The following is a 14,684-nucleotide window of genomic DNA, read 5'->3' as shown; positions in this document are numbered from 1 at the left end:
CTATGATTCAGCCAATTATATTTTCTAGGTCAGTAGAGAAGCAAGGCAGTCGCACAAGTCTTCACAGTAACATTGACACCTTCAAATGGTGTTAAAAGTCACATACTGTATTTATAAGGTATAATTCACCCAAAAATGTAATTTCTGTCTTCATGTAATGATTTATTCATGGCCGCAAAATCACACGTGAGCTGACACACTATTTGTATACTATAGAGAACGCGTATGTGCATGCCCAATGACGCCTACTTTAGTGAACACAACCTGCATAGGCTGTGAATAACAGGTAATAAAGTTGTAAATAGCGTTCAGTTTGTTGCAGAGAGCGATTGTTTGAGGGCCGTGGGGGAGGTTTGATTTGCATGTTTGTGTTTTTTTCTCACAGTGATAGCAGCCATGAACAGCACTCGAAAGTGAAACCTGTGCACACATCATTTAAATAACCATATTGCATATTAAAGTTAGGATTACGCCTTTGATTTTTTTTTCTTTCATAGCCAACACAGTGTTGTGCATGAAAATAAATGTTTACTGTGTCAGTATATAATGCAAGAAGGAATCTGATAATGACAAAATACTAATTTTACCAGTGAAAACAAATGTTCTAATAATGTTTCCTAACAACGGACATATAAATTTCAATAAATGTCCATGATTTATCATTTTCAAGATTCATATTGTCAACAGTTTCCTCATACACGCGCATTTTAGGATTACACAATATCATCATATTAAATACACAATAGCCTAGGAAAGTCTACAATTACATCCCTGAATGACATCTGGAAAGAATGGATGAAAGTTACTGCTCTTTGAGCACAATGATAAACACTTAAGGGGCAAACCATCAGGTCATCTGACACCTCACTTCCTCCGCAAAAAAAAAAAAAAAAAAAATAAATAAATAATTAATTAATTTAAAAAAAAAATTAGCTTGATGTTTCAAAATGGCAGGACAAAATATATTAATAAAAATAGAACAAAAAATCTCAAACTCAAATGTTCAAACAAAAAAAGTAGTAAAACGTAGTAAATATAAAATTCAGAGCTGACTTTCATGTGATTCACCTCTCAGTCTCAAAAGGGGGCAATACTTTTATTTTAAGTGGTTTTTCAATTGATTAGGATGTTTTCTCTGTATTAAAATTAATCAAAGAGGAGCATTGTTATTTAAGTAAACTATATGTAAGTTCAATGAAAAATACAACACAAACTCACATCTAAATGCACCTAATGCAAAATGTATAATTTCAGTCAGGGTTCAACGCTAAGGATTTTTTATACGGGTCTGATTGGGCCATTGGTTGAGATTTTTACTTGCCCTGCCAAAATTTTCACTGGCCCCACCAAAAAAACGAAAAAGTTAATAGCTATTTCTTAGCCACATATTTTAAATAGTGGCAAAATTATGCCTGTGAATCTAGAATTTAAACATTTTAAATATGTTAATAAATGTATAATGAGCAAAATTCAAGATTTTATGCAAATGAAAGAGCAGTATGAAAAATGTGCTGGTGTTTTAATGCAATTCTAAATATTTTTTTTATAAAAATTGCTTGCCAAACTGACAACAGTTTTTTTTTTTGCTCTTTTTTTCAGTTTCTTAATATTGTACCCATGTAATGCTTCATTGTTTAATTTTGCCGCCATGTTGCCATCTTTTCGCTGTACTGGTTGTTATCAGGTTACAAAAAAAAAACAAGTTCTCATCGTTACTGGCCGATAGGGGCCAGTAACAATCCCGTGTACTGTCCCGAGTGTCTTTCATTCTGGCCCCGGGCCACCGGGCAGTCCTTATTGTTGAGCCCTGTCAGTGATACATTAATTCACGTTGCACAAAAAAAAGTTAAGCTAAAACATAGTAATGTCATGTTGCAGTGGTTTTGCCATATTAGTAACTGTATTAAATCCACCTAATTCACATCAAATCCGCATTAAATAGATGCTTACTTCAATGTGTTTTCTCAAATATTTTTCTGGTTCGTGGCAAACAAAGTAGACAAGAGCCACTCTGCATATGGGCAAATGAAAACATTTCTTTTAGATAAGGCCATGGATGGTCATCAGTGCTGGCACTGCTTGATGTGCCGACTTCGCCTTCATCATTTGCGGCAGCCATGTTGCTAATTAAACATCTGGTATAAGGCAAGCTGCTAATTCACCGCACTCGCGTGATTTTGCTGATATTTAGCTGACAATAGCATACAGTACCTTCAGCACCCTGCAGATGGCGATATCGCCTCGTCCGCCCAACAAATTAGATTAGATAATTATTAGATAAAGATGCCAACTTGTCACGCACTATCACAATGTAACGAGTAACAATCACGTTCGAAACCGGGACTTACACCAGGACTTTGCTCCTGCTATTGGCTGTTTTTTAAGGGGAGGAGCTACTATATGTGCCTGCCTCTCTTTACATTTTAGATGTGATCGTAAAACACCATTTAACAGAATAAAAATGCACATTTCAAAGCACTTCATAGAACTTTTATTCTCCATTTCTCCTTGCCTAAAAAGAGTGAAAGTTAAGGATGTTAAATGTAATCCCTTGCACATCTTTTTTAAATGTTTAGTTAGAACATGCTATTGACATTAGCTGCTCTACAGAATACCCCTAGGGTATGCATAATCTTGGGTTGGACTGTATACATTTCTTTATTACATAGTTTTTAGGTTTTGTTTTTTTTTAATTATTAGCAAACCTATTCTTGCTCTTATATTCTCTCTTGTACGCAGTATTAACAAACATCAGCAACAAAGAGTTTAGACACTAAAGGATGAATAACAGTTAAAGCACAGAGGTGAAATGTGACCAAGCACAGCTAGTCCATACCTATCCTCAGGAATTAGGGAATGAGGGAAAGCCTGAACTCCTTCCAGAATAACACCATGACTCATGTACAGTCACTCTCACTCTCCCTCAGTAACTCCCAAACAGCCACACTCACAGGCCTAGATTTTAACCTCCTGCAAAAATTACCCATACTCATCCATACAAAAGCCATACAAAGATAATCCTCTGTCTGGACACATAGGGTCAAAATTAGAAACTGTGATTGTAAAAGGTTACTACTTTGTGATCGCTTAAGGCACTGGAGCATTATTAATACAAAACTGCACTAATGGTACAAATGGTCCATGAAGAAAGATTGATTGATTACAAAAAACATCAACATTATTGTCTACGTATTGCCAATTACTGATAAAAATATCTACTGCAGCTCTGAAACAATCCTTACTGCTGGATCAAGCCTGTTGCTGAGCTAGCGTTGCTATGGTTACAAAGAGTGCACTTACCGATGAAGGGAATGGAGTCAAGTGATTCGTCCAGATTACTGGAACAGAAGGAGGAGTCAAGCCGCTCCCCCAGTCTCTGCATGCGCATCTCCCGGCGAGCATCATTGGGTAACCAGCAGACACCGCCCCCTGCTGGCTCAGACCCATCCGTGTCATTTACTGCAAGGATGTACGAGGGATGGCGGAGAGGTTGTGGGGTCCCCTTCCCTGTTGGCGGTTTCTCTCTGAGGACTACACCCTCCACAGGACTAGACCCATTTACTGGTAAGCCCTTGACATCCCTCGAGCTTGTCCTCTGAGTTGATGCACCACCCTTGGGCCTTTGAAGAGGTGGAGCAGAGTAAGATGCCGACCTATATCCTACAGAAATATCTTTCCCAGATTCTGGGCTTTGCATGGTTTCAGCCCTAGTTCTTGATTGGTTTGATGCAGAATTTAAAATTCGATTTCCAACTACAGTTCCACTTTGGTCTTTGGAAGGAGGTTCTTTGGCCTGGTTTATTCCATTGCGAGGTCGCTCTGGAAAACCAGCAGTAGGTGGGATATCCGTTCTGGAGCTATGCTTATGGGAGCCAGCATTACCCCTGACGCTCATACCATACCCTGTTGGTGGGCGGTAAAGCACCGCCCTTGGTGGGAGAGACTGTCTACTGGGACGACTCCTCTGGTCTACTCTGCTATAAAGCTGCCTATCCACAGGTGCTGCCCATGGTGCAGCAGAAACTAGTTCACCATGTTCCACATAGTCTGATGAATGAGCACGGGGCTTCCGTATGAGACCATCAGAGGACACACTACGAGGAGGCCAGTCCCTGGCGTGAGCTGCTCTCTCTGCCCCACTCATCCTATCCTGCGAAGCACTGCGTGGAGGAAGCATAGAAGGGCCCTGGTAGGCCCGATCATGAGACGTACTTCTGCGTCGTAACTTATTGCCCCAGCCAGGTTGGGGTCCACAGTGAGGGCCACCATGTGTACTTTGAGATGCAGCTCGCAGGCTGTCTAAACGTTCTTGAACAGTTCGACTGTAAGCATGAATACCTTTGTTGTCAATATATTCCCGGTATGTCTGGTAAGTCCGCCAGTCAATGTTCTGGTGAGTAGCAGGGGAGGTGATTGAGGAAGCAGGCACATAGTGTGTGGGTGGAATGGCATAAGGATCACCATGGTAACCTGACGGGAACATGTCAGCTTTGCGCGGGTGTAGATATGGCGGACGACCACCAGACACAGTTCCAGGCCTGGCTCGGATAAGCATTGGATCTGGACCAACTAGACCATAGTCTCCTCTGTGACCTTGGACCATAAGGCCCATGTGAACATCAGGAGGTACCACCACTGTCCGTACACTTTCATTGCACACACACACTGCGGTCTGTGTTTTTGGAATGGGTGGTGGAGGTGAGGGAGGTACCGGTATCTCCACACGGTATCCTAGATCGGAAGATACAACCCCCGGGGCTGATGTCTCAGTGGCCTGGGCCATCCCCGGGGGCTTGCAGTCTACTCGAGGATAACATATAGGGGGTGGCTCTGGGATATGGCGAGCATTTCCACTGTATGCATCATGACCCTTAAGGTAGGCATCTTGAGAATAGGCCTGTAAAAGACAGAAACAGGCAAATTTAAATATTAATCACTGTGTTAGAGACAACTTGAAATTCATGACGATTTCCTACAAATAGTTCCCTCTGCGTGGGAAGACGGCATTACATTTGTGTGTGGGAGTTTGACAGGTCAGTAGCATGAGCTATAATCTGTTTTGCCAAGTGCTTGAGAATGGTACAATTTTCAGAATAACAATATCCAAAGCTCACAATATCCAAACTCACACAAAATACACCTTCAGTAATTAACAGAGTTTCTGCTGCCTCAGCTGTAAGAAGCAAACAGTTCCTTCATTTTCAGTTGTACTGTGGTGTTGGATAGCTATTCCAGCTTCACTCTCACACACCAAGATGTTTGTCCACATAAAGCATTAGGCATCCAAAAATATATCACAATAAACAGCAATTCAGACTAACAAGAAAGTGGTCACCCACCGTTCGGGTCACAACACGTGACCGAATCGACACTGAAGCCAGTGGTGAACGGCAGCCTTGATTAGCAATAGCACTAAATCTAACCTCTGTAATCATTTCTAAATCCACAGGCAAACTATTATAGAAAGACTTCAGTTCAAGGAACGTCAGATTGAAAATAAATATAAGGCTCCATATTGTTTGTCCTGCTCAGATTCGATAGCTTCCAAAACATGACAAGTCGTGGACTTTCAACCTACCACACAGTTACATTCCTTTTGCATAACTATACTAACTGAATCTGATATCAGGAGTATGGAACTTTGCCCCTCCTTTCACGAAATGCCATAGACAGCTTGTAACAGAGGCCAAAGTTCATTATTGGAAAAGAGAGGGAAATGAGAGAAAAAAGGGGCGAGGCACAGCAAATAGGCCTGCTGTATGTAGCTGGAAACTACCCACACACTCGAAATCGAACAGGTCACACAATCTATAGGCTGCTGCAATTGAGACATTCAACACACAACATGATACTATGCTACACAACCAAACAAATGGCATGACAGTCATCTACAGATGACAAGACAAGAAATCCATACCCAAATGCAATACAACAAGCTTTTATATGCATGCCATTATAAATGAGAGACAACCGACATGTATGTAGCATTGATCTACTTACTAGACTAGTGATTTCCTGCAAAAACTGCAGCCATTACATCACAAACCCTCGTAGGAAAAAACAGAGAGAAAGGGAGGGAAAGTAAAACACCAGCATGCAATTATAGGAATCAAGTCCATGTACTGACATCCAGCGTCACGCCAAATATCTATGTACAGAGCGCAAAAAATCCACAGGAGCTACAGTGCTTCTAGCATGGAAGGATGGTGGGAAGGTGGTGGAGTGCTGTGGGAAGACTGTCACGTTAGCAATGCCACCTGCTTGTCCTCGTCGCTTCCAGTCGAGGTGGGGGCTGAGGTGCCTGCCGCCTGCTTCGCGTAGTAGCGATCCGCTCTCCATCTCTTCTCTCTTCTTCCATCCGCAGGCAGATTACTCCGTGATCACACGCACACGCAACCACCCTCCCTCCCAGCTAACGCGTCCACTCGCTCGCTCACTCCCTCACTCACTCTAAAGCTGTAACCATTCACATGTCGGAGGCAGATGCCTGATTATACATTCAGCTCAGATGGTACAGCTCCCCCCTCCCTTCGCCTCTCTCTCTCTATCTCTCTCACACCTCTGCTGTTCACAACACAGAGCAGTCAGCTGACTCCAGCTGATCTAATCTCATTTTTCCTGCCTCTTCCTGTCTCTCTTTCCTCACTGAAATCCTTAAACCACTGCCCACTGTAGCATCCTTTCATGCCTCTTCAGATCAACTCTGTTACTGTGACTTATGTCACCAGAGACCTCGCATGGATTAATCCTCCACCCAGCTGAAAAGCCTGTTTAGACAGACCACAGAACTGACTTGCTACAATGCTACATGCAAGGACAAAAACCATCATGGCAACAGTTGTGTTGTAGGGCATTAAAATGTAATACAGGGGGGTGATTAGATGAACCAAAAAATGATTGGAAACCTTTCAAAATAAAAATATGTTTTGCTTCAAGTAAACATTCCATTTTACAACAATTACAATTTGTTTTTTGACAACATTATGACATTCATGGTAAAGTCTAGATAGGATACACGACTGTAAAAAACAACAGCGCCTTTTCCCATTGAACGCTTTGGAATCAAACTTATTAATATAAATATAAGCACTTACATTTAAAAACATGTAATAATACAAAAATTATTAAGACTGTGATGTAAGCTGTTATATTTAAAAAATATTTAATGTTGAACTGCAGAAATAAACTATCTTTCATACACTCTACTGAGTTAGACAATAAGCACAAAAAAATATTTCTCTAAAAGATTGGTGGTATTTATTAGCTTCATAGGGCTAGAAATATCACTTGTAAAATATGAACAATAACAAACAGCACATATATTTTAGAAAGGGTTTTATGTTTAAAATCAACAATTTGGACCCAAACCAATTAAATTAAATTAAATTAAATATACACACTATGGACAGCAATTTGTCATGCAGGGAAAAAGTGTGTGTATAAATGATATAAATACAGCACGATTTCTAAATATCAACAGGATATTTACACTTCCCATGCCTTCACTATATAAAATAATCAATTTGTACAATAAACTTAGCCATATTAATACACCAACTGATGTCTATATGATACAGGCCTATCTGCTGCTGCAACACCACTTGTATATTGTTTATCAATTTTTTCTTCCGTTTTCATTTTGGATATTCCATGTCTTAATATCTGGCAAATAACAATTTACCTTCATTTTAATGTTTGGTAAGTGTTAACAAATAAAAAGCCAACGATACATGATGTTTATAAATAATATATAACATTTACAGAGATAATTCTTTCTTAAGCTCCAACGATCTGCTTAGAGAAACTGTCAATCACAATTGTCAATCACGATGACACGCCCCGTTTTTATAGCATTAAATTACAGTAAAACTACTGTTTTTACGTTGCTGTGACGTTTGGGTTTAGAGTTAGGATGGCGGAGACGTTAATAAAATACAATTAATGGGAAATTTTATAAATATTATAAACGTTACTTCCGGCCGCAGCCATATCTGATCTTGCAACAACTGACATTCACCCTTTGCCCCATATCTCATCCTTTAATCCGTTCAAATTGTATTACAGTTACGAGAATCTAATGAGAACCACTGAGAATGAGACTAACAAAATACAAAGCCAAGCAGGGCTTAAATCTGGCATTATCCTGATATAATGCATGAGGATAAATTGTAGTTTTATTAATAACAATATTTCATCATAAAAGGAAGCCTTGTGTTAAAGGGAGAGTTCACCCAAAATAATAATAACAATAATAATAATAATAATAATAGTCATTGTTTACCTGCCCTTTACATGTTTCACATCTGTTTGAGTTTCTTCTGCAGAACACAAAAGATGATATTTTAAAGAAAGCGTCAAACCTGTAACCACTGAGTATTTTCCTATTATTACAGGTTTTTAGTTTTTTCAAAATATTTTCTTTTGTGTTCAACAGAAAAAAGAAACTTAAATGTTTGGGACCACTTGAGGGCAAATAAATAGTGAGTAAATTTTCAGTTTTGAGTGAGAAATCTCTTTAACTAGCGACTTAAAGCAAACCATCTGCAAAAGTAAATAAAGTAAATAAATAATAATAATTAAAAAAATTCAGAATCAGGGAAAATACAAGCGGTTATTAATGTTTGACATAGCTACATGATGGTTTGATTAACATGACCACAATTAAGCAAGCAAATGCTATTATTTGGCTGGGTGATCCATGTATGCATGTATGTATGTATTTATGTATGCATGTATGGCAGACATGTATACTAACGAAGTAAACTACTTCACTATCGTACTTAAGTACTTAAAGCTACTTAAGTACTCGTTACTAGGGGTGACAAAATTATTAATATCGGATCAGTAATAGATCAGAACCGGTTATTACATACTGACGTCATTAATACTGACATCAGTAGAATACTATGGCGAAGGATGCGAGGGCGAAATGCGGAGAAATGCTGTAAAACTCCATCTTTACCTCTCTCTCTCTCACTTTGGACATTTGACCCACTGGCCTGTTTTTGAGGTAACTTTTCCTCTCCTCTTGGGTGTTAAGGCTATACTTGTGGATCCAGACACGAGTGTGCCTGTGGTACGAGTTTGGGTTTCATGAGCGTTTTAAGGGGATTACGGAGTGTTTTTGTGACACACAACTTTGAAAGGTGTGTGTTGAAGCTATCTGTCAGATCTGTGGTTCAAGCTCAAGAGAAAAACAGTGTTGTAAGCCATGTTTCTTTTTGCTCTGCTTAATCACGTGTCCCAAAAACGATATTTAAAATAAACAAAACAGTATGATGTATTTTGACTGCTTTCTTTAATAACTACATTACACAATACTTGTACTTGTACTTTCAGTACTTGAGTAGTAAATTTTGAAATAAACTACTTGCAATACTTTAGTACTTCCACCTAAGTATGGTGCTTAAAGAGCACTTCAACTTCTACTCAAGTCACTTTTTTGATAGAGCACTTGTACTTTTACTTAAGTCTGGGTCTCTAGTACTTCATATATCTCTGATGTATGCATGTATGTTTGGGGGCTGCACAATATTGGAAAAATCTGATATTGTAATATTTTATTTTTCTGTAATAAATATTGCAATATAAATACCGTTTTACATGATAGTTTAAATTTTATTATTTTCTGGGGAGTTTAACAGTATCCAGGTACAGAAATTGAAAAATCACAATAGAAAAAAAAATGCTTTTCTTACAGGTTTTGTCTTGTTTCTTGTCCAAATATCAAAAAATTCTTACAGCACATAAAAATATTGTTCTGTTTTCACCGTCAAATGAGTCACAATTAAGAGATGTTCCTTAAAACAAGCTAATTTATCCGCCAGTGTGGTAAGTGAAATAATCAGATTTTCTCTTTGAAATGTAGATATTTGGACTAGAAACAAGACAAAAATTAAGTACTTTTTTGCATAAGTCATATAAATTCTGTACAAATACAGTGATTACATACAATTCTGTAGCTCCTGGTCAACTGTAATTCTTTCTATGTGACTATTACGGATACAGGTATTGCGATATCGATGCTAAACCAATATATTGTGGAGCCCTAGTTTGTATGTATGTGTGTGTAAAGTATGTATAGTATATACACAGTATATACACAGTTCAGGGCAAAATTATTAGTCCTCAGTGAATTTATTATTTTTCAAATATCCCCCCTGTGCTGTTTAACAAAGAACATTTTCAAGACATTCTTAAACATATAACTGTTTAATAATAACTAATTTCTTTAGTCTATATTTCACTAGTTATATTGCTAGATAATTGTTTATTTAAATAATTATTTATTTAAAAAATACTAGATGAATTGTTATTTCTTTTTCTTTTTTAAATAACAGTATCATCAAATAGTCTGAAGCGTTTTCCAGATTAATTTCTAAAATTGTCCAAAAATAAATCCTTTCTCATTCAAATGGATAAAAATACATAATAAATAATAATAAATAATAATTGGAATTTTGATGGTAATTTGTAAACGAAATTGACATTCGTTTTTGCTATCTGGTGCTGATGTATGAATGATTTCTTAAAGGGATAATTCACCCAAAAATAAAAATTATAAATAAAAATAAAAATCATTACCTTTTTTTTTTTTAAACCACAAATATTGTTACTACACTTCAATTTGCACATGAAACGGCAGAGGTGCTTTGAGAAATGCCTTTGCCTGCTGCCAGGGAGTTCAAACGATGCTTACAACAGTAAATGGCAGACATTAAAAGTTAATCTAAAGGGCAAACAAATGAGTGCAGGACTCCATGTACCCACTGAAGCGAACAAAACTGTAGACAGAATTAGAAAGCACTAAAAACACCAAATAAAACAGAACAAAAAATGCTGGCTGATTATTCACACAAAATAGTTAGAACAAGAATCAGTGATCCAAATGAACCTGGATTAGTCCAGCGTTTCCACTCTATTTCACAAGTAGAAAAAAATGTATGCACACATAAAAAAAAGTGCTAAAATACGTTTCAGGGGTAATTGATTCATTCAAAATAATGAACAAATAAAAAGCTAATTGGCTACCAAAACTAAATATTATATAACTCTCATAACACTTAAGAAAAAAACATATAAACACTTAAAAATAAATAAAACATGACTCTATAGGTTAAGTCAAATTTAAGGGCCCTGATCAGACAGGAGGGTAAAACATCAATTACTATTATTCTGATATTAATCAGAAGACAACATAATCTTCAAATGCTAATGACACTCCAGTCTATAAATGCTGTAGCAGTTAAACACATTTATATATGTTTGTTCCTTGTGTATTTGTGACTCATTACATTAGTCACTATGCAAATTTGTTCATGTCATTACACAGTTGAATCATTTGCCAACTGGGAATTACCTATGCATTTCATTTTCATGCATAATCTTCAATATGGAATATAAAGTATCATTACAATGATTGCAATCAATATGTCAGCAAAATTGAGAAATATCGACTATTTAACCCTTCACAAAACCATGACGCTCCTCTCACAGTCCGACACATGCTTTCAGTATCAGTCACATGCTCCCCAATCAGTTCGTGCACTTCCCAGGACAATGGTGAATCATTTCTGTACATATTATATATTTTGATTTAATCATAGACATGAATGTCTGCGTTACGCAAATAAGGAAAATATTTACAATGCGAGCATAAATGCTAACAAAATAAAGATTGCAGCTACAGTCAACAAGTGTAACGGTGGGAAGTCAGTTGAATACAATTAAAATGTTACAAATTGATTCCCTAACACAATTCACAAACACGCAAATGATGCCATCTAGAACAATACAATAACGCATCTATGATTTTTTGTTTATGTTTATCTGGGTCTCCAGGCTATGCTATTTAAATTTGATCACCTTACCGATCATCTTGTCAGTCCTCAGATAGTTCCTTAACTCCTTAGGCTAATCAGTCTCAAGTACTTGCATTTAGGGTCATCCGTTTAGAAATTGAGAGCACTATTGATTGACATTTGATGATGAAGCCGTCCAAACAAACATATATATATATATATATATATATATATATATATATATATATATATATATATATATATATATATATATATATATATATATATATATATATATATACATACACACGTGTACATATTAGGGCTGTAACGATACACGATATAAAATAGAAATCGCGACACTCAGATCTACGATCCTGTGTCGCGGTGTGATAAGGGAGAATCGCGACACACCCCGTGACTACCTTTCCAATAACGTCACGCGTGCCTGCAAAAGTTGAGCTAATTAACACTTTTTTTCATTCGACATTACAAGCACTGCTCCGTTTAAGCCCTCGCAATATTTAGCCGGGAGAGCTCGCACGGAGCTCTTAGTAAGAGACTGTCTGAATGTGTCAAGAATATCAAAAACAAATCCAATTTAACCCCGCTTGACAACCGACAACGCCAGAAACATTGCCAATGCTGTCAAAGCGGCCGGATTTTCAGCGCATATACGATGATTTGCTCACACTGTTAATGCGGCTGCGCAGAGAGGGATGGGCGTTCACCAGATGTCAAGTAACAGCGCAAACTTTTCTGTAACCGTGCTGTGCGCTTTCTGTTTGAACCTTTAATAGTGCTGACTGACAGGTGCGTGAGGTCAGAAAACACGACGAAGCTTTACGTTAAGATGAACACAGTTTCTATAGTTATACTTTATTTAGAGATAAAGGTATATGGCTCTGCATATAATCAATCTATCTTGCTGGAGTTTATAGCCGTTTCGCTTTACTTCAGGACGCATTAACACCGCTCTGAAGGTCTAATCGTTGTTTTAAGTTATCCAAAGCTGTATGAATATACATATCTTGAATATCACAATAGTATTAAATATTACAATTGTAACAACACAGACAGCAACACTTTTGCACAATCGATACCCAGCTGATTCAGTCGTTTCATAAGAGGAGCGCGCCTCTTCTTTTTTCCTTGTCAACATAAAGGCATTGAGGTGCGCCTCGTTTTCGGCCACTTGTTTAACTGCAAGGCATACTAAATTTGCGGGACGATAACGTATAACCCGTGCCTATAGACACATTTGCCAAAGAAGCAAAATGGAAGAAGAATATTGCTGTTTGATACAGACATGTTGATGCTAAACCAGCGCTTATGTTGACCTGGATCTGCGTAATAAACGCAACAAATAGGCTTTACTTTTTATTTTACAGCTTAAAGCATGTACGCAGATTAATGCAATATCATATTTAAACAACAAAACTGTTTACAAAAAGTCTACATATGCGCGCGTTGTTGCTGTCTTTTCATCACGCAGCGCGCGCACTTGAACCGCGAGGGAGAGAGAGAGGAAACCATAGGCTATATCAGGACATAATCTTTAAAATAATGATTTCTATTAAAAATGTAAAAGGTTTTGTGATTTATAATAATAACAGCGGGGCATTAAATAAATGCATATTTTCCGTGGAGCGGGCAATTTGAGGAAGTCAGCTATTTTTATTTGACGGAAGAAAAAAACATATGATTGGGGAAAAAAAGCCTATGCCGGTTATTAAAAAGAATCAGTCAGTATTTTCTTTTTGTAATATAAATTAATTATTTAAGTGAAAATAATTTAGGACAGTCCTATTAATTTTATTCATTTTATTTAGATTATTCTGCTCTTCTGTGCTAAACACTGCAGGTGCATGAAGATGCTCTGTTGTTCTGTTCCGCTATTAATATATAAAAATAAATCAGTATTTTAAAATGCAATATTTAACGTGTCAGACACAAAATAGACACGTCAATTTGTTTAATATAAAATTAATAGTAATCTGACCAGTTAACCGTTAATAACCGATTAATGAGCGGCGGTTGTCGGTTAGCAAAATTAACGAAATGAGCATCCCTAGTAGCTATTTAATTTACTTTTTCTATGTAAGAGAACTTGATTGAAAAAGAATTTTCAACATGCTTGAACCATCTACACAATGGAGTTTAGTTCTGTTTGGTTTTTCAACAGTATTTTGTTACAAAGAAAACAGAAGTGATATAGCTTTGGCTATTTATTTATTTTATATATGGCTATTTATATTGTTAATAATTTGAATAGTTAATATTGTTCTTTGATGTTTAGTTTATAAAGATTTTTCAAATGTTATTTAATAAAAAATAGTTTTAAAAATCTTTTTTTTTCCACCCCACACGAAAAAAAAAATAAAAAATCGTGATACAAACCGAATCGTGGGTCAAAAATCGTGATACGAACCGAATCGTGGATTTGGTGTATCGTTACAGCCCTAATATATATATATATATATATATATATATATATATATATATATATATATATATATATATATATATATATATATATATATATATATATATATATATATATACACACATACATGGGTCATTTCCTAATTTATTTAATAATATTTAAAAAATACTTTAAATACTTTTTTTTCAACTGTATTTACTAATGCATTCTAATTGTTTAAAACATTAAATTTAAATTATTTTAACGAATCTATTACATTAAACCTTAAAAACAATTCCATTAATAAAACAATGTCGAATACACTAGTCATGCTGAACCAGACTTCGCCTAGATTTGCACCCTGACGTCATCTGCTTTGTCCCCTTTTCATTAAGTGACAGTACGTATATTTTTTATAAATCAGATTTATTTACAACTTTTAATAGAAACATTTAATT

The 14,684-nt window shown here is 36.5% G+C and overlaps 2 protein-coding genes across 19 annotated transcripts in view; both read right to left on the bottom strand.

The window, feature by feature from the left end:
* ro60 (Ro60, Y RNA binding protein) overlaps positions 1-14,684 on the bottom strand; it is a 489,528-nt gene that overhangs the window by 28,185 nt on the left and 446,659 nt on the right. The gene's annotated exons all lie outside the window — the stretch shown is intronic.
* Positions 1-14,684, bottom strand: part of arhgap21b (Rho GTPase activating protein 21b) — a 104,103-nt gene that overhangs the window by 23,674 nt on the left and 65,745 nt on the right. For 8 of the 18 annotated variants that reach the window (XR_012390756.1, XR_012390761.1, XR_012390762.1 and 5 more), the window contains exons 1-2: positions 6,001-6,373; positions 3,301-4,897 (exon numbers count right to left, since the gene is read on the bottom strand). Coding sequence is in view for 10 of the 18 variants with exons in the window: in XM_073923540.1 (XP_073779641.1) it covers positions 3,301-4,783 (1,483 nt within the window). In the remaining 8 variants the exon portion in view is untranslated. Of the gene's footprint in view, positions 1-3,300; positions 4,898-5,339; positions 6,374-14,684 lie in introns of those variants that run through there. The other 10 variants (XR_012390729.1, XR_012390730.1, XR_012390735.1 and 7 more) reach the window with 2 other exon arrangements.

Source organism: Danio rerio, chromosome 2 (assembly GCF_049306965.1).
Source record: "Danio rerio strain Tuebingen ecotype United States chromosome 2, GRCz12tu, whole genome shotgun sequence".
Taxonomy (NCBI): Eukaryota; Metazoa; Chordata; class Actinopteri; order Cypriniformes; family Danionidae; genus Danio; species Danio rerio.
Note: the sequence above shows the minus strand (reverse complement) of the source record. Positions and strands in the feature narration are given on the sequence as shown.